Below are 17,872 nucleotides of genomic sequence, written 5' to 3' on the forward strand. Positions count from 1 at the left end.
TCTCGACCCAGCGGTGTCTACACCAGGGGTTAGGTTAGCTTAATTACATCGCACCGGGCAGGAAATTTTTAAGCTGGCCTAACTTTATAGTGTAGAGCAGCCCTTACCCCTCTGATCGGGGGAGGAAGAGGAGAGCAGTGGAAAGCCACCAAAAGATGGAACAAAGGAATCCAGGTGTGGAGAGGGGAGCGTACAAACTCCAGAGAGTGGCACGGGAAGAGGGAGCAGTGGGGAAGAAGTCTCCATGAGGGAGAAGCAACCCAGCATGTAGCAGGCTCATGGGGCAGGTGAACCTGCCTGCTTTCCTGAGCCCAGCTGGGCCCCCAAGGCCTTCCCAGGGAAAGGTGAGCTAGTGAGGGGCATTGCAGCCAGGAGGTCCGTTGTTTACTAAATGATCCATGCACTCTTGTGCTTTATAGGATGAAATAAAAGAGCAATAATGTGCCAGATTTGTGCAAAGTGTGTGTGTGCCTGTTATCTGCTTCACAACTGCCACCTTCTTGCCTTCTGGGAGGGTTCCACAGTACCCCAGAGCTCTGGGAGAGGGTGTGTTTAAGTACAGGGGAGTCTGAAGAGCCAGCCTGGCGCCTGGGGCTAGGCAACTGGATAGCAGGTTCCAGCTCGCAGGATAGGCTGCTAGACAAAGGGTCTGCACCCCAAGAGTGCGCCTAGGTGCCCCCAGACTGGGGCAGTGGCTGTGGCTAGCCTCCATGCAGGCTCTGGGAGGAGCAATTTGGATTCCCCTGGTAGCAGTCTACGAAGGCCAGCACACAGATCTGCGGCCAGAGCAATGCCAGACTGAGGGTCAGTGTGGCCGGCTCTACGTCGCTCTCTCCCAGCCTGCCAGCGTAGGGGGCATGGCCAGGGGAAAGGGGCCTGGCCAGAACACTCACACTCTGGTGAGCCCTTGCGGCTGCTGGCAGCTGGCACCACCTGATTGCTTCTCCACACCAGCTGAGTGCCCGGCAGGCCACAGTTTGAGGGCACATAAAGGAGGTATCCGCCTCTTTGCGCTGCCCCCTGTCCCCCGAGGCGGGACTGGACGTGAATCAGCCAGCGCCCAGGACCAGCTGCAGGATCCTTATGCACGGATCCCTGTGACCGAATGGGGGCTCTGTTTCCTTCGGGTTAGCTGGTTACTTCTGACAGCTCCTACTGGACCCTTTGCCATACCTGCACCTTGGCCCGATGTTTCACGCCAGCTCCACTCCTCCAGCTGCCTGGTGACCTGGCATTGCCCCAGGACGCCTGGGGTGACCAGTTTTCAGTTTCCCCTCCAGGCCTTAATAAGCTTCCCATGCATCTGCCTGCTCCAGCGATGGAGGGATTGGAGACTGTCTCCTCTCTGGTCAACAGTCCTGCGATCCAGGAGGCAGCCAGCATTTGCTCAGCACCCGTCTTATTAATTCCCAACAACCAGCTCAGCAGCCTGGTGAGAGAGGCTGGCAGCTACCGGCTGGCCTCTGAGCTCAAGCAGCAGCCTGTGAACTGAGCCCCCAGCAAGGTCTTGGTACAATTAACTGGCTCTCGTGAGCAGCACGCTCCTCTGAAAGAGATTGTGAACGGAGCCAGGCCTGCTGCTGCGGCAAAAGGCCAGAGCCAGCTGTTGCCGGCAGGATGTGGCTGCGTCGGGAGCACGGTGCTTTTCTCAAGCTGCAGCTAGCTGCACCGGCTGTATACCCCTTCCCAGAGCAGGTGTCAGGCATGTTGGCCTGCAGCTGAGCCTGGGCCCACTAGCTGACCTGCAGCTGCACATCCTGATTGACCCGCCCTGATTTGCTGAGAGGCGTCACCAGGCCAAGGGGCACAAGGATCACTGGAAAACTGAGCCATCTCTTCTCTCTGCTCAGCATCCCTGAGTGCCCAGGAGCCACGCTGAGCGGCCGCTGGTACACACTGGCTCCAGTTCAAACCGTGGGAGTAGTCACCTTCTGAGTCCAGCACCAGAGCAAGCCCTTGGAATCTTTCCCTTCCTTTGTGACGCAGGTTGGCTTGATTATACCGGCCTTGGATCTGTTCCATGACCTGGGGTCCAAAGTTATGGAGTCAGCAGCCATCGAAATCAGTCCAGTGGGACATTGTGTGGGAGGACTAATTTCCTGGAGGTCTTCCAAGGTGTAGGCAGAGCTTCAGGATTAGGTCACGTAGCCCTAGTATAAACCCCACACCAGGACCCTGTTGACCCTGTTTGCAACCTTTCTGATAGCTTAGAGACTCAACAGCAGAGAACTCCAGAAATCGCTGGATGCTAAGAGAAAAGGAGTACTTGTGGCACCTTAGAGACTAACCAATTTATTTGAGCATAAGCTTTCGTGAGCTACAGCTCATTTCATCGGATGTATACTGTGGAAAGTACAGAAGATCTTTTTATACACACAAACCATGAAAAAATGGGTGTTTACCACTACAAAAGGTTTTCTCTCCCCCCACCCCACTCTCCTGTTGGTAATAGCTTATCTAAAGTTATCACTCTCCTTACAATGTGTATGATAATCAAGGTGGGCCATTTCCAGCACAAATCCAGGGTTTAACAAGAACGTCTAATGCTAAGAGAACCTACTGGTTCCCTACGCCAGTGGCCAGATCCTCCACTGCCCAGCTCCACACTGCCAAGAATGAGGAGAGCTCAAAGGAGCCCTCTTGTAACAATCAGACACCTCCAGAAGAGGACAGCAGGTCTGAAAGCAAAAAAATAAGCAATTGAATCAACTGGTTGCATACACCGTTGTTATGTACAAATAGATATCAAATAAAGTCTGTTATGAAAGCTTGTAATGATCTCAACTTGATGGGCATTAGGAGCTCTGTTTATTGGTTGTGTGTGTGTGCTTCCAAGCCAGCTGTTTACACAAAACCAATGTCAAGTACCCATCTATTGTCCAGCCAGGGAAAGACAATGGGCGACCATTCAAATTTATGGGAAAGCACTGAAACAACTTGAAACTGAAAAGAAAACTAGCGATTGGCTGAACAAGAAGTAGGACTGAGTGGACTTGTAGGCTCTGAAGTTTTACATTGTTTTGTTTTTGTTATGTAACAAAAAAAATCTACATTTGTAAGCTGCACTTTCATGATAAAGAGATTGCACTACAGTACTTGTATGAGGTGAATTGAAAAATACTGTTTCTTTTGTTTATCATTTTTACAGTGTAAATATTTGTAATCAAAAATACTATACACTTTGATTTCAATTACAACACAGAATACAATATATATGAAAATGTAGAAAAACATTCCAAATATTTAATACATTTCAATTGGTATTCTATTGTTTAACAGTGCGATTAAAACTGCAATTAATCACGATTAATTTTTTTGAGTTAATCGCATGAGTTAACTGCGATTAATCAACAGCCCTACAAATAAACTTTTTGTTTATTTCTACTCCACTGCATATAATTCTAGACAAATTGGCAATCCTCTTCTTGGGCTGGCCAACACCCAAAGGAGGAGAACACAGACACGCAATCACAACCTCCAGTCGCTCCACAGCCTGAGGTTCCCTGCATCCAGGGAGGATGCTGTGAGCACAGAGAAGTGGGAGATGAAGGTGTAAATGGGGTGGAACCTGGATAGAACCCCACATGAATGAATGGATGAAATTCAATAAGGAAAAATGCAAACTACACCCCTTAGGAAGGAACAATCAGTTGCACACACATAAAATGGGAAATGACTGCCTAGGAAGGAGTACTGCGGAAAGGGGTCTGGGGGTCATAGTTGATCACAAGGTAAATATGAGTCAACAGTGTAACGTTGTTGCAAAAAAAGCAAACGTCATTCTGGGATGTATTAGCAGGAGTGTTGCAAGCAAGACACAAGAAGTGATTCTTCTGCTCTCCTCCCCGCTGATTAGGCCTCAACTGGAGTATTGTGTCCAGTTCTGGATGCCACATTTCAGGAAAGATGTGGATGAAGTGGAGAAAGTCCAGAGAAGAGCAACAAAAATGATTAAAGGTCTAGAAAACATGACCTCTGAGGGAAGATTGAAAAAAATTTGGTTTGTTCAGTCTGGAGAAGAGAGGACTGAGAGGGGACATGAGAACAGCTTTTACGTACATAAAAGGTTGTTACAAGAAGGAGGGAGAAAAATTGTTCTCATTAACCTCTGAGGACAGGACAAGAACCAATGGGCTTAAATTGCAGCAAGGGAGGTTTAGGTTGGACATTAGGGAAAACTACCTAACTGTCAGGGTGGTTAAGCACTGGAATAAATTGCCTAGGGAGGTTGTGGAATCTCCATCATTGGGGATTTTTAAGAGCAGGTTAGACAAACACCTGTCAGGGATGGTCTAGATAATACACAGTCCTGCCTTGAGTGCAGGGGACTGGACTAGACGACCTCTCGAGGTCCCTTCCAGTTCTACACTTCAATGATTCTATGTGTTACTTAGCGCAGGGCCCTGGAAAACGTACTGCTTAGGGCCAGCCCACATATCGGAGCTGTTTACCTTTAAAGGTAGGGGGGAGGTAAAGAGAGTGCAAACAACACAGGTGAGCAGTCTAGTCTCTGAGAGGGCACTAGCCGGGCTCCTGGCTGGGAACACAGGCTCTGCCTCAGTTTACATAAGGGGGTCTTCTGTGTTTTATATATGCAGCATGATGTGGGAGAGAATCAGAACCAGCAGCTTTGCTCCCTGGGCTTGGAGGTTGGAAGAGAAACCCAACTTGCATCAGCCCTGTTATCCGTCCATCCACCCACCTGGTTCCCATCACCACTGTATCTGATGAGGCGTATCAGTGATGCTCAGACTATGGCCTAAGAAAGGACCACTGCTGGTCTGCAGAGACCTCTCTCGTGGCTGGCAGGACCATGAGAGCAGACAGAACTCTGCACGGCCGGTGTGGGACTGGGACCAGAAGGGGTCCACAGGGGAATGGTTTCCGAAGTGGTGTGCAAAATGCAATGTGCGAGAACCTCTCTGGCGGGTGACAATGGCGAGAGCTGCAGGCACATTGTCCTGTCTCCCGCTGGGAAGCTGCGCTCCAACACCAGTCTCGGTCTCGTGACAATGGGGAGTCACCCAGCCCACACCTCCTGGATTCCTGGAAAAGGAAAAAGGCCAGTGGGGTCCATGTGCAGGATGGGCAGAGATGTCGCAGATATGGGTGTAGCTGCTGTTAGTTTACCGCCACCGTATTGAACGTGCTCCTACTGGGACACACCAGCAGCACAATCCCACACGGGACGAAAAATAGGGTCAGTCCCCATACGTCCGCGAAGGGCCAAACATCCTTATGATTCCTGGGTCCTTGCACACCCATTGCACACAGACAGGGAAAGGCAAACCAACAAAGGGGGGAAACCAGGCGCTGGACACACACATGGGTAGGGCTGCCAGTGTGCGACTGGTGCCCAGAACATATGATGCATCCTACCAGCTCCATGGTCCACGTACTGAGCTATATGTGACCCCTCACCGTCTCCTTATGGCTGATCATGTGTTGCAGCAGCATCCAGCAGTGCCACGTTCAGCATTTCAGGCCACTCGTAGGGGTGGGAAGAACCTACAATTTAACTGAGATTTGTTTAACTTCAGCTAAGATTCATGCTCCTGGGATCTGGTCAATGCTTGGGTAAGGTTTTATTCCAGCCCAATCAGTTTGCAAGTCATTATAGCTTCTTTTAGGGGCTCCCCTCTCTCCACAAATATAAGAGGGTGAATTCCTCAGATCAGCATTGGAAGTTCAGCATATTAGCCGAGGAGAACACGCACACTTCACTGAATAGGACCCCAAGTCCTCAGTTACTCCATTCCTGTGCTGGGCACAGGATGGGGGAGGGGGGCAGAACTGAAGGGGGAATGGCAGGGGGACCGTCCCAGATCGCACCCAGTTGTGCCCAGAGTGGTCTTTTAAAATTATTTTAAAACAGCTAATAAAGATAACAAAGAAAAGAACAGTAACTAAGCCGAAGTAGAGAACCATTATCAGATTATACAATAAAGTAAGTCCAAGCTTTTTCACGGGTGAGGGCAAAGAAGAATATAACAAATACAATTATTAACTGGTAAAGAGATTTGCCCACCCAAATCATGTGATAATGGTCATTTTGTTATGCCCTGGTTTGGGGTTCTCTGAGATCATGAAACTAGTCTTCAGTTCTATACCCGCCAGTGTATCTTCAGGGTCCATTTCTGTCCTCTTTGAGGCCCCGTTATTCTGCCCGAGCAGCTCACAGGGGCCAGAGTGTAACTGACAATTCCTAGATTCCAAGGCAGATGGGACCATTGTGATCAGCTAGTCTGACCTCCTGCGTAACACATGCCAGAGAATGGCCCCCAGATTATTCCAGGAGCAGATATTTTAGAGAAACATCCAACTGTGATTTTAAAATTGCCAGTGATGGAGAATCCACTGCGACCCTGGGTAAATTGTTCCAGTGGTTAATTACTCTCGCGGTTAAAAACGTTACACCTTATTTCCAGTCTGAATCCAGTGCTAGGCCAGGAATTAAATAAAAAAAAAATTATTATTTGATTTGGTCTTGAAATTCCCAAAATTCTGTTTTTTTGGAGTTGTTAAAACAAGGGGAGGGTTTAAAAAATTGCTCGAACTAATCATTGTTTCAGTGTGATTTTATCTGGCTGATTGACCAGTTAATGAATTACTAGTTTCATTTGCCTCGGGGAGGGGACAAACTGCTTAGCTGGGACTGGAAAAATCCAGCAAAGGACCCTGCAGAACTGGGTTTCCATCACTGCTTCCTTCATACTCCCAGGTAGCCAGGGTCAGTACCAGGGTGGGTTTTAACTATCAGGACAAAGATGTAAAATGGACTCTGCATTCAGTGGGGAGCCACTGCAGAGAGTCCCTAAGCAGTGTGCTCACAGTGGCTTGTGTTGCTAAGCGGATGGGCTGCAGCTGTCAGGAGGAGCAAACTACTATGAAAAATGCAAAACAGGGGTCAAAAAGGAGGAATAATGATTGAGCAGGGGGGTGAATAAAGGGTGAGGCCATCCTCTGCCCTGCGGAGCTCCTGCTGCTAACACAGAGCGCATTGCTGGAGTGACACTCCCCGGGCGTGCCAGGATGGCTGAATGTTCACTGCCAAAGAGGAACAAGGAAGAGATTTTTCTTTTATTCATTTCCCTGCTACTGTTGTTTGGAAGGGCTGGGCCCAGGAAGGAGGCAGAGAGCTAATGACTAGGGGGGGTGAAATTCATTCCTCTCTGGGGGGTTCGCACTAGGCCTACTTATATTTTAAGTTGCCCTTAAGCCCTATGCGGTGCTTAGCATTCACTGCACATTGCCTTGGGTTGCAAAGACCTTTCTCTCTGTTCCAGAGGATGGTTGAGGGAGGCACATTGGCAGGACAGTGTGGGAAAGCTCTCACCGATGCAGTCCTCGCTCCAGCTGAGTGGTAGACAGAAGACTTTCATCTCCAGGCCCATCAGCCCACCACCTGCCAGATAACGACTCATTCTGGAAACAGACAGAGAAACATCCCGATCCACCCCGGGGGCTGGTGGGAGCCACGGAAACAACTGCCCAGATCTTACAGCCAAGAATTTATTCCAGAGAACGAAAGTGAAGGCAGCAGGGCTGGGGACACGTCCTGGGAGGGAGGTTAGCCTCTCTGGTCCCTGATGGGTGACCCGTTCCATTTCTCTGGGTCCAGGGTCAATACAACCCAAAACATAAACATAACTTGGAAAAAACAATTCCTTTTACCCTGGGCTCGCAGGATTCGCCTGCACCTGGACAGCCAACAATGCAGCAGCAGTCAGAGCCTCCACTCGCTGTTCGCCCACAAGATCCCAATATTATTGATTATATGACAGCAAGGCCTAGTGGCTGCGACTGAGATATGGTGCTAGGATGTACATATATATAGTCAGAGACAGCCCCAAGAGCTTGCAATTCAAATCATTGGCTCCTTTCATACAGGAAGAGAGGACGGAGAGGGGAAATCTCCAGACTTGACATTTTTCATCTTCACTGGGACCTTTAAAGGGCATTCACCTCTTTTTTGAATTCTTACTGACTATGGAATCTCCCAAGGGCTTTGGCCTTTGAGAACCAGAGTCCAGGAGGGTTATGGCATAAGAAAGCCTGAGGTCTCAGCATGCAGAAGAGAGATTTCTTCTCCTGGGGTTAAACCTGTATCTTCCGGTTTCCACTCCGGAGTTGAGGAGCACAGGTAGCCGCAGCCGCGTGGTCCCCTTTCGTGTCGTGGGCCTTGTCCCGCTCACTGTGGTACCCAGACACGAAGCCGGCGGTTCCTTGGGGGCCAGCAGAGTCACTGCTCACTTTTCTCGGACTCCTTTCCAGAGGACATTGAACTCGGTGCATGTGAACTTCATTTTTAGCTCTTGCTCAAGCTGCGGGGAAAAGCATGGGGATGAAACCCACATAGCATGAGGATAGTGCTAAAACAGTGCCCCCGTGTCCCAACCCCGCTCTGTGGCAGCAGCACTGGGCAGGAGAGGCGGGAAAATCCCCCCCAGCAGCCTCTGACCCTGTCCCTGGCAGAAGCCGTGGGAAGCGGGAAGCCCCCCCGTCCCCCTGCCCACACCCAGCATGCCCCAACCCTTTCCCCAGCAGAAGCCATGGGGCAGCAGGGAAAGCCCCTGCACCCAACCCCACTCTGTGGCAGAAGCACTGGGCAGGCGGGGCTGGAGAAGCCTGAGCACCCTGACCCTGGTCCCCTACAGAAGCTGGGGGGGCAGGGGAGGAAGCCTCAGCACCCGGAGCCCTGCTGTGGCCCCAGGACTGGAGGAGCTCTCATTCCCCACTGCGCCCCAGGGCCATGGTGCAGGGACAGAGCTTCTCCAGTCGTGGGGCTGCAGTGGGGTGTGGGGGAGGAGAAAGGAGCAAAAGGGGTTGCGGGGCTGCAGTGGGGGAGGCAGCGTGGGGGGGACCCTGGGTGGAACAAGGGTGAGCCCTGGGGAAGGGGCGGAAAGGGGTGGGGCTGTGGGCAGGGCCGCAGGCAGAAGGGGTGGGGAGGGGTTCCCCACTTGCTCTGGCCCAGGATCCCAGGAAACCTTAATCCTCCTCTGGACCATGGACTGCATCTTTTTACAGTGCTAGCGGCTATTCAGCCCCAACTCTTCAACCTTTGCTTTTAAAGGCAAACCCCTTGGCGGCCTACTTCATACGCTGCGTTGACATTCTGTGTTAGAGATGTCAGGTTTCACAAATCTCACCTTGGACAAAACCAGACGCCTAACCTGGGGCTCCCTGAGGTTCAGGTGAGTGGTGAGTCCCACCGATAGGAAGATGTGAGCACCAGCTAGGAATGGAGAGAGCAAATTATTATTAGGTTACCAAGAATTTCCATCCCAGTAGTATATAGACTCCCCCACCAAGATCAGAGCCCCATAGCGCTAGGTGCTGTACATACTTATTGAATGAGAAGGAGCCTGCCCCAAATCTAAATAGACAAGAGCATTGTACAGATGGGGAACTGAGGCACAGAGAGACTCAGGGTCTGTCTACACTGCAATTAGACACCCACAGCTGGCCCGTGCCAGCTGACTCGGGCTCCTGGGGCTCAGGCTAAGGGGCTGTTTAACTGCAGTGTAGACAGGCTTGGGCTGCAGCCTGAGCTCTGGGACCCTCCCACCTCATGGGGTCCTAGAGCCTGGGCTCCAGCCGGAGTCCGAATGTCTCCACCGCAATTAACAACCACTTAGCCCGAGTCAGCTGGCCCGGGCTGGCTGCGGGTGTCTAACTGCAGACCCTGCAGACCCTGCATACCTCGCCCAAGGGAACACAGGGAGTCTGCAGCACAGCCGGGAATTGAAGCCAGCCCGATGCCTTATCACAAGATCACCCTTCCTCTCCTTTCTAATCCCTAAACCAACCCTTTGGGCCACTGTTCCCTCTAAGCTGTGGGCGTGTGCACGCCCACACAGACCCTAAACCCCACGCACACGGCGAAACACCGTGTGCTCAAAAATTTTCCCAGAAGCACAAAAATGTGTACAGAAGAAATTTTTTGCGCACACGGCCTGCCAAAAATTAGAGGGAATATTGCTTTGGGCCAGCTCTGCCCTCGATTCACAGGCTCTGTGTGTCACTGTCTATCGCATCCAGGCAGCGGGTGAGGACTCCGGGGACTCCTGGACCAACCCCTCATAAGCCATTGTACCGGAACGCCCTTCCGGCTCCCAAAGACAGGCCGGAACAGCAAGCTGGACATTCAGCTCGAGACCTGGCCCATGGTCCTTGGCCAGGAATCCCCGGAGACCCCGGCTGGAGAACAGACCTCCTTGTGCACAGAAAGCAAGAGACAAGGTCTCTCAATTTATGGCACAGCTGATCTGGGGGAGGGGGATTAAAAACTACAAACTACAAAGGCACCTGTGGAACGTCGGGCTTGTCAGGGGTGCAGCACTCGCTGCCAGACCTCCCATAGCTGAGGGGAGAGGAATCAGCAGGGGGCAGGGCTGGTGGGCCTGCGGCTGCCCAGATCCACTAGCCATTCAAGAGCAGAGGCTCCGAGGATGCCGCAGTTGCCATGGCGTGGCCTGGCAAGAGGATCCCTTTCTCTCGGTTGCCAGCACACAGCCCGGCCACTCAAGCAGGGATGAGGACTTGCCCCCAGCAGTTACAGCCCTTACTTGCGTTGGCAGCTGGAGGGTGGCAGGTGGGCAGCGCTGTTTTCTGCTCTTCCGTCATGACACCTGGGACCCAGGGCAGGGCCGTGGAGTTAGGCCTAGCGGCGGATTCCGTGGCTGTTTAAAAGAAAGCTGCCATCAGTGCTGTCTGCAGAGACATGCAGATACTGCGCTGGATGCAATGGAGGGGAGCCCAGCTCCGAAAAGCCAAGCATTTTCCTTCTTCTGTAAGTCCTGTCTCTGAGGAAAGAACCAGCATAAACCTGCCACTTCTTCCTCGGCTTCTGATACCTCCACCTCTGAGTTTCCCCTCTCCACAACAGAGCTTGTCTACATGCAATTATTCCTGCTTAAATCTATGGGTGGGTGCTCTTATTCCAGAATAATAATGCCTTCTTTGCAAGTGGATTCAGCTACTTGGGAATAAGACACTCTGATTCTGGAATGAGAGCACACAGGGAATTAAGCAGGCATAGTTAATCTGCTTTAATTTATACCCTAGTTTATTCTGTATTCATTTTCATGTGTAGACAAACCCACATATAGACAATGTGTTTTTCAGGGTTATAATCTGTGCTGGAATGTAATAAACTATAGCTGAAATGTAGCACACTTGTAAAGTTAGTGGTGTGCCCCTCCTCGCCCCACACAGTGGCTGGTTCACCTAGAGGATAACAACCTACTACTCCTGCCAGCTAATGGACTTATTCCTTTACCTCAAGTGGACAGTTCAGAGTTCAAACCCTGCTGATGACCGGTGGTGGAGGAGTGTTACACACACCTTCCATCTCTCAAACCATATTAGTAATCAAATAATAAAGGTCAGAGAAATTGACAAAACTCTGTACAGAGAACCCAAGCCCAGATGGGGTACACACATCCATCTGGCTATATACTCTAGGGGAGTCTTTATTTATTAGAACTTGTAGGATGATGATTTTTCAGAACACAAATGAATTCCCAGATTCCTCCCTTGCCTCTCCGACATCATCCCCCATGCCACTGGGTTCCCATTTCACATGTTCTGCCATTCCCGGCGTGGAAGCATTTATCCACAGCACAACATGTCCTTGTTTGGGTTCTCCCAAGCCCTCACCTAGCACATGAATGTGCCCCCTTGTGATTGGTGGCTAACAAGGCCCTGCAGTGGTTACCTGTCCAATGCTTGGTTTGCTTTTTTGCAGCACGCCGGCTTTTTGGAAATCATGCACCCAGGCAAACACTCCAGATACCTTCTGTACCTCTTCCCGTGCCAGCCGCACCAAGCTAGCTCAGCTCCACGGGACTAGGCGAGGAGGGTGAAATTCACTCCTCTGCAGAGGTCCGGCACAGGGCTCCTGAACCTCATAAAGCTCACTAAGATCTATTGAAAAGCCCTAAGCGGCACCTAGGCCAGGTCACGGCCCTTCTGCCCAAGGATGAAGTTCGTCCTGCAGGAATACAGGGGAATATTTACACTCATTCCATACCGAAGGCCCTTTGTTGTGCGAGCAGCAGGAGCGGGGGTGGCGGGGGACTGGGGTGGAGTTGTCCTGTGTGCTGCTATTGCCTGGCGGGATGAGCGCCGCGCCCGGCTGTGAGCTGGGGGCCAGGGCTCGGAATGGCTTGTGCGGCTGTCTGAAAAACAGACTCCCGTTGGTGCTGGCTACAGAGAAACCCATATTCCATCCGCTCGGTACCAAGGGGAAAGCACAAACCCATCCTGCTATGCCAGCTCAGGAAATCCCAGCCACCCCTGACGCCCGTGGTCACGGGGAAGCTGGTATAAACGCTGAGTGCTGCGTTCCAGAGGCTGCGCAAGCTGCACTCAGGGCCCAACCTCGGGCCGAAGGCGGCCGTTGGTGTGGCCCATTTGTAACGCCTGATCTCCCCCGGAGCAGGATTGCGTTATTACCTTCTGTGGGGCTGACGCAATTGGGTCTTTCCTGCGTAGACCCAGCCGCGCCACGTTCCAATGACATTGAAACCCTGCCATCCTGATATTCAAATACCCATTACTTCAAACCTGGTTCCCTCCCGGCCCAGTCCCGACACTGCCTCTTGCTCCATCCTTGCCTCCCTCTCCCAGACGGCTGGCCATGCATCTCGGCACAGCACCTCCCTTACTTCTGGAAGCTGCACCCCTTACTTGGAGCTGCACTGAAGTTCTGAGTGGCGGGAGTGGTACCCGGGGGCACCTTGCTGCTCGGTGCGGCCGCAGTGGGGCTAGCTGTAGCTGGGAATTTAACCGTCGTGCTTCCAGCTGGGACGGCGGTAGCACGGACTGTTCGGGGAACCTCTCTTCTTGCCGTGGAGCTGCCGGCCGTTGCGGCATTGGCTGTTCTGTCGGTGGTGAGTGTCTCTTTCACGGTGCCTGTTGGAGTTCCCCTTTCTGCTGCCGCGGTGTGAGGACCTGGGGCTGTGCTCTCGCTCGTTGCAGTACGCGACACGCCAGTGGGGCTGTTGGCCGCCGGAGTGGTTTCTGTGCTGGAGCCCACGCTTGATGCTGTTTCCGTCGTGGACGCGGTGACAGACGTTGGTGCGGTGATCTCAGCAGCCCTGGTACTCACCCTCAGTGAAGGGCTGGTTTCTGTCGCTGTGGGGATAGCCCCTTGAGTTGTGGTTGTGTCTGGCATGGCGACCACAGAGGCTGTTGTGAGTGTCTCTCCTCCTGCAGTTGTCTCACGGTGTGTGGTGGTTGTCGGATCTGCTGGGGAGGTTTCTCCTGCGCTGGTCAGAGTTGCCATGGGTGTCATGTCATCTGGCGTGGGGACAGCCTCGGTTGCTGTGGTCAGGGTCGCTGTCTTTGCGGTTCCACCGGGCTGGCTGATGGCAGCATTGGCTCTGGCCATCTCTGCTGCCGAGCTGGTGGTCGGTAAAGCTGGGGTTGCATTTGGTGTGGATTCCACTACCGGTGTAGTTAGCACCCGTGGGGGGGTATCCTGTGCGGTTGTGTTTGTCCCTGCTGCCGTAGACCTAGATGCAGCTGCTGTAGAGAAGGGATAGGCTGTGCTTGTCATTGCTCCGGGAGTGGGATCCGTTCTTGGTCCGGTTGTGTTCCCCATCGCGAGGGTGACCATTGTGGTGGTTTCTGCGGCTGGGGTGGTGGCCGCACCAGCAGGGGTTCCAGCCGGTGGGAGGGTAAAATGGACACGTGTCTCTGCGGCTGCACTGGGGATTTCAGCTGTCACAGAACTGAGTGGGGCTGCCGTGAGTCTCTCGTCTGTCGCCGTGCTGCCCGCTAAGGTGGTTTCAGATGGTGTGAGGGCAGCCCGGGCTGCTGGGCTGGCCTCTGCTGCAGGGCTGGTGGCTTCGGCGGCTGTGCTTGGACCATGCTGGCTAGAGACAGTCGCTGCTCCAGTGGCCGAAGCTGCTGCCATGGTGGCCGGTAGAGCTGGGGTCTCACTTGGCGCTGGGGTAGCAGGGTCTGTTGGGGAGGGTGCTGGAGCTTCTGGGTCTGTTCCTGTGATCCCCGCCGCTGTAAATAGATGTGAACAGTCAACGGGGCAAGACTCTCGCTCTCCCAGTAATGACTGAAATCACCTCCGCAGCGAGCCCGGCAGCCCGCGCGCTCCCTTTTATTGTCATCCTCCAGTAGAACGCAGCTCTGCTGAGTGACTAACAGGCTGCAAACCTCCCAGCCTTGGGAAGTTCCCCAGATGGCCAACAATCGGCCTGCTGCTTTTCCCGCATGGCCCAACGACCTCACCGCCTCTGGGGTGGGTTCCATGTTATCTCAGGTGCCCAACTTCCTCACGCTCTGGGATTCGGGGGGCACCAGCCCCAGCCTTCCCGCTTGCTGGTGGTAGCTGGGCAGGTCCCCCCTCAGAAGCGCCCAGAACGTTTCTGGAGCTCACACAGCCACCCACCGCTATGTCGTCAGTGTTGTGTCCGCTTTGTTACTGTGTCACTTCCTTACGTCCCCAAACTTGCCTGCCTGATACTTCCTCCTCCTCAGACACCTCACACCACTGAGCCAGCGCTAGGCACCCGCAACAGGCAGCCAGCAAAGAAAGGCAAAGTGCGGCCCAGGAGACTTCCACCTCTGGCTGGTCGTAGCAGCGCGGGTGGCCGCGGAGTGACACCGTACTCGGAGGACTTATTTTCAATGCTGCATTTTTATGATCAGCACCTGTGTTCTCAGCCAGGACCAGTCCTCAGTAATTTAGACCCTGGTGACAGGGACTCAATTCACTTCAGAGGCTGTTTTGGGGGGGAAAACCCATTGTGCTGGCTGCAGAGAAACACAGGGCTGGCTTCTGTGTAAAGAGGGGAGGACACGGCCGGCCCCTGTGGGAATCCCAGCTCCGTTTTGCATTCCTAGAAGGACCTAGAAACTGATATCACAGGCAGTTTTTAATCAAAGGCTGCTCTCCCCAAGGTCTGCCGCCTGGTTCACCAAGATACACAGACTGGGAAACAAATAAATACATAAACTGGGGCTACATCTAGGGTGTCACGTCAGCCAACAGAAGGAGCCCTTTGACCTCTTACTCCCCCGACCCCTCCCTGTGCCTCAGTTTCCCCATCTGTAAAATGGGGGTCGTGATACTGACCTTCTTTGTAAAGTACAAAAGTTGCTATGTGTTATTATCATGATGAATTCAAGAAACTGGGCCGGCTTTGCCTCTCACTGTTATACCAGTGTTAATCAGGAGTGACTCCATTAAGGTCGGTGGACCTGTGCTGGTGCCAAAGCTGTGCGCCCGAGCAGAGACTCAGCCCCGCTGGTTTTAATTAACAAAAATAACCACAATGACAGCTCTTCCTTCCTCCTCGCTGTGACGGGCTCCCTCAGAGCATGCCGCAGACGTGCGAGCTCCTGTTTAAACAATCCCTTCAGCACAGAAACAGAAAGGAAACGGAGGGGGAATTCGGCTTTCATAGCCACAAGGATGGATCTCGGCTCTGATGTTCTACCCTCGTAAGCCTAGGTCGGATCGCATGTCCCAGGTGTAACATCACAAATTGCAGTGGAGTTACTCCGGATTTACCCTGGGGAGATCAGAATCGGCCCCTGCACTGGTGCAGAATTCCCTGAAGGGGATGGCTGTGGGATACATGTAGAGGGAGTAACATCTATGGAAGCAGACAGAAAGATTGATGGTGTTGTAGGGCCCCTGTGGTGAAGGCCTTTATTCTAATATTCCAGTGCAAGGCGAGTGATATTCCAGACACTCGTAGTCCTGGATCCTGGCCTAGCCTCTCTGTTTTCTATCCCACCCTAGCTTCTCTCGTGGTTAATTACATGTTGCCTCCTTCAGCTTGTGTGAAGGAAACAGTAAAAGCCAATTTCTCAAAGAACAAGCAAACAAAAAGGCAGCATCTTGTCTCTAGAGTGGTGCATTAGAGATCAGGGCAGAAAACAACCCCTCTGGAATGTGCAGAATTAATGTGCTCACTGAACACTGCAATACAAATTGGTCAATATCGTAACCACCCTCTTCCCCCCTGCCCTACTGAGATAAAACAGGTAACACAGACTTAGCCCTTACCAGCAGTGTTCGCTTGCAGGATCCACCCAGAGTGCAGCAGAAAGCCCAAGAGCAAAACCAGCCCCCATGAACCTTGCCAGCCCATCTTAGCACATCTGCGGCGTGCCCTGCCTGCATGGGCTAGGAACAGGAGTCTGCTCTGTGCTGGTAGTCGCCTACTGGGAGCCCTCACCCTCTGTTTGCTTTAGCAACATGGTTTCCTGGTTCGCTTCACTTGGAGGTGGAGTGTTCAGGTGTTTTTTTTCCGGGCACCTGACCCTGACAGCGACTTGCTTTTTCATGAGCCAGGTCATGCCCTGTCACCAGATGCAAATTCTGCGCAAATGAGGGAACGGCGAGGTTAGATTCACCTGTGCCCATAGGTGCTAGGACCAGTGGTGCTGGGGGTGCAGCCGCACCCCCTGGTTTGAAGTGGTTTCCATCATATGCAGGGGTTACAGTTTGGTTCAATGGTGCTCAGCATCCCCACTATACAAATTGTTCCAGAGCCCCCGCCTGTGCCCTGTCCCTTTAAGGACTGAAGGTCGGCTGAGGGGGGCTTGTAGTGCTTTGAAAGGACACACAGCAGGACAGGACAGCAATGGGGTTTTTTGGTTACTAAGTTTAATCAAACGCCAGGCTTAAAACCATCCCTGCTCTGGGTGGAGCACCAACACCCCGCGCAGGGCCATCCTGAGCCACCCCCCCAGGCAAATTTCCTTTACAAAGGACTGAATGAAGAGGGGGAGGAGTGAGAACCCTGCTCCATGCAGCACTAACGAGCCCTGGGGTGCATTTCTGGACACATCAGTATCCCAGTATGTGCCCAGCGTGGCCAGTTACGAGTGACTGCAGCAGCAGTGTGGGAGCCAGGAGACCTGGGTGCTCACCCCAATTCTGCTACCAAGGCCAGGTCTATGCTAGACACTACTGCTGGTCTAATAATGTCCGGAATCTGGTATTTTGGTGACTTTTTTTATATTGGCAAAAGCCCAATAGGGCTTATTTTGCTGTGTATGCTACAGCAGCTCAAGCACTTTTGTGGGTGTATAAAAGCTGTGTCCGCACTAGAAAGCTTTGCTGGTCCTTTTGTGACGTAGACAAGACAGCTCGCTGGGTGACCTCAGGCCTCAGTTTCCCCCTCTTTAGAATGTCTTGAGCTCCTCAGGAGGGCTGGTTGAAAATTTTAGGTCAAGTCTTTTCTTCTCTGGAAAATTGGGTCTTTGACTCCACACAAATTTTCCCAGCCCGGATCAGTGTTCCTCGACACTGGGACACTGAAACACATTGGCAGTTTTCAGCTGGGAATTATTTGGTTTTCAAAGGGTTTGGCTGAATATTTTCGGTTTGGGGCAGTTTTCGGCTGAATATTTTCCATGCTCAGTTGCCAAAAAATCCCCACAGGTTTGGTTTTCAAGTATTTTTCGACAAAAAAGTTTGAAAAATTCCACAGGGAATACAAACAAACACACCCACACACGCCATATTTTCTGACCAGCTCTTGTCCTTGGATAAAAGGAGCGACGTTCATGCAAAATATTAGAGGGAGTGCAGAGAAACTCATCAAAGGAACTGAAGGGACCAACTTATGGGGAAAGATTAGATCTGAGACCATGCCTCTACCACAGTCTTCTGGCAGCACAGCTATGTTGGGGTGATCTCCACCCCGAAAGCTGTGCCAGCAGAAGTGCCTGGTGTAGACGCACATACCCTGGCAAACCTCTGCTTTCACTGGTCTAGCTGGTTTCACTTGGAGGGGGGTGGGGTGGAATAAGCGATGCCAGCAGAAATGCAGCTTTGCTGCTATAAGCCGCATCCACACTGGGGTACTTTGGTGGTACGGTATGCTGGTAT

The 17,872-nt window shown here is 52.3% G+C and overlaps 1 protein-coding gene across 1 annotated transcript; it reads right to left on the minus strand.

Moving 5' to 3' along the window:
* Positions 1–2,337: 2,337 nt before the first annotated feature.
* On the minus strand, positions 2,338–16,209 carry LOC125642704 (uncharacterized). Its single transcript, XM_048864397.2, has 5 exons — positions 16,040–16,209; positions 12,694–14,022; positions 10,569–10,682; positions 9,150–9,235; positions 2,338–8,324 (listed from the first exon to the last, which is right to left on the minus strand). The coding sequence occupies exons 1-5, from the start codon at positions 16,122–16,124 to the stop codon at positions 8,250–8,252; spliced, it is 1,689 nt and encodes a 562-aa protein (XP_048720354.2). The 5' UTR covers positions 16,125–16,209; the 3' UTR covers positions 2,338–8,249.
* Between the last annotated feature and the right edge of the window lie 1,663 nt (positions 16,210–17,872).

Source organism: Caretta caretta, chromosome 9, assembly GCF_965140235.1.
Source record: "Caretta caretta isolate rCarCar2 chromosome 9, rCarCar1.hap1, whole genome shotgun sequence".
NCBI classification, from domain to species: domain Eukaryota; kingdom Metazoa; phylum Chordata; order Testudines; family Cheloniidae; genus Caretta; species Caretta caretta.

What these genes read in the sequence shown, in the direction of transcription:
- LOC125642704 (XM_048864397.2), bottom strand. Translation starts at nt 16,124, where the DNA reads ATGGGCTGGCAAGGTTCATGGGGGCTGGTTTTGCTCTTGGGCTTTCTG. An exon ending in CCCTCCAGCTGCCAACGCAA is followed by an intron (nt 9,236 to 10,568) that starts GTAAGGGCTGTA and finishes CTCCATTCCTAG; the next exon opens with CTGGTGCTCACATCTTCCTA. An exon ending in GGCGTCTGGTTTTGTCCAAG is followed by an intron (nt 8,325 to 9,149) that starts GTGAGATTTGTG and finishes TTTTCCCCGCAG; the next exon opens with CTTGAGCAAGAGCTAAAAAT.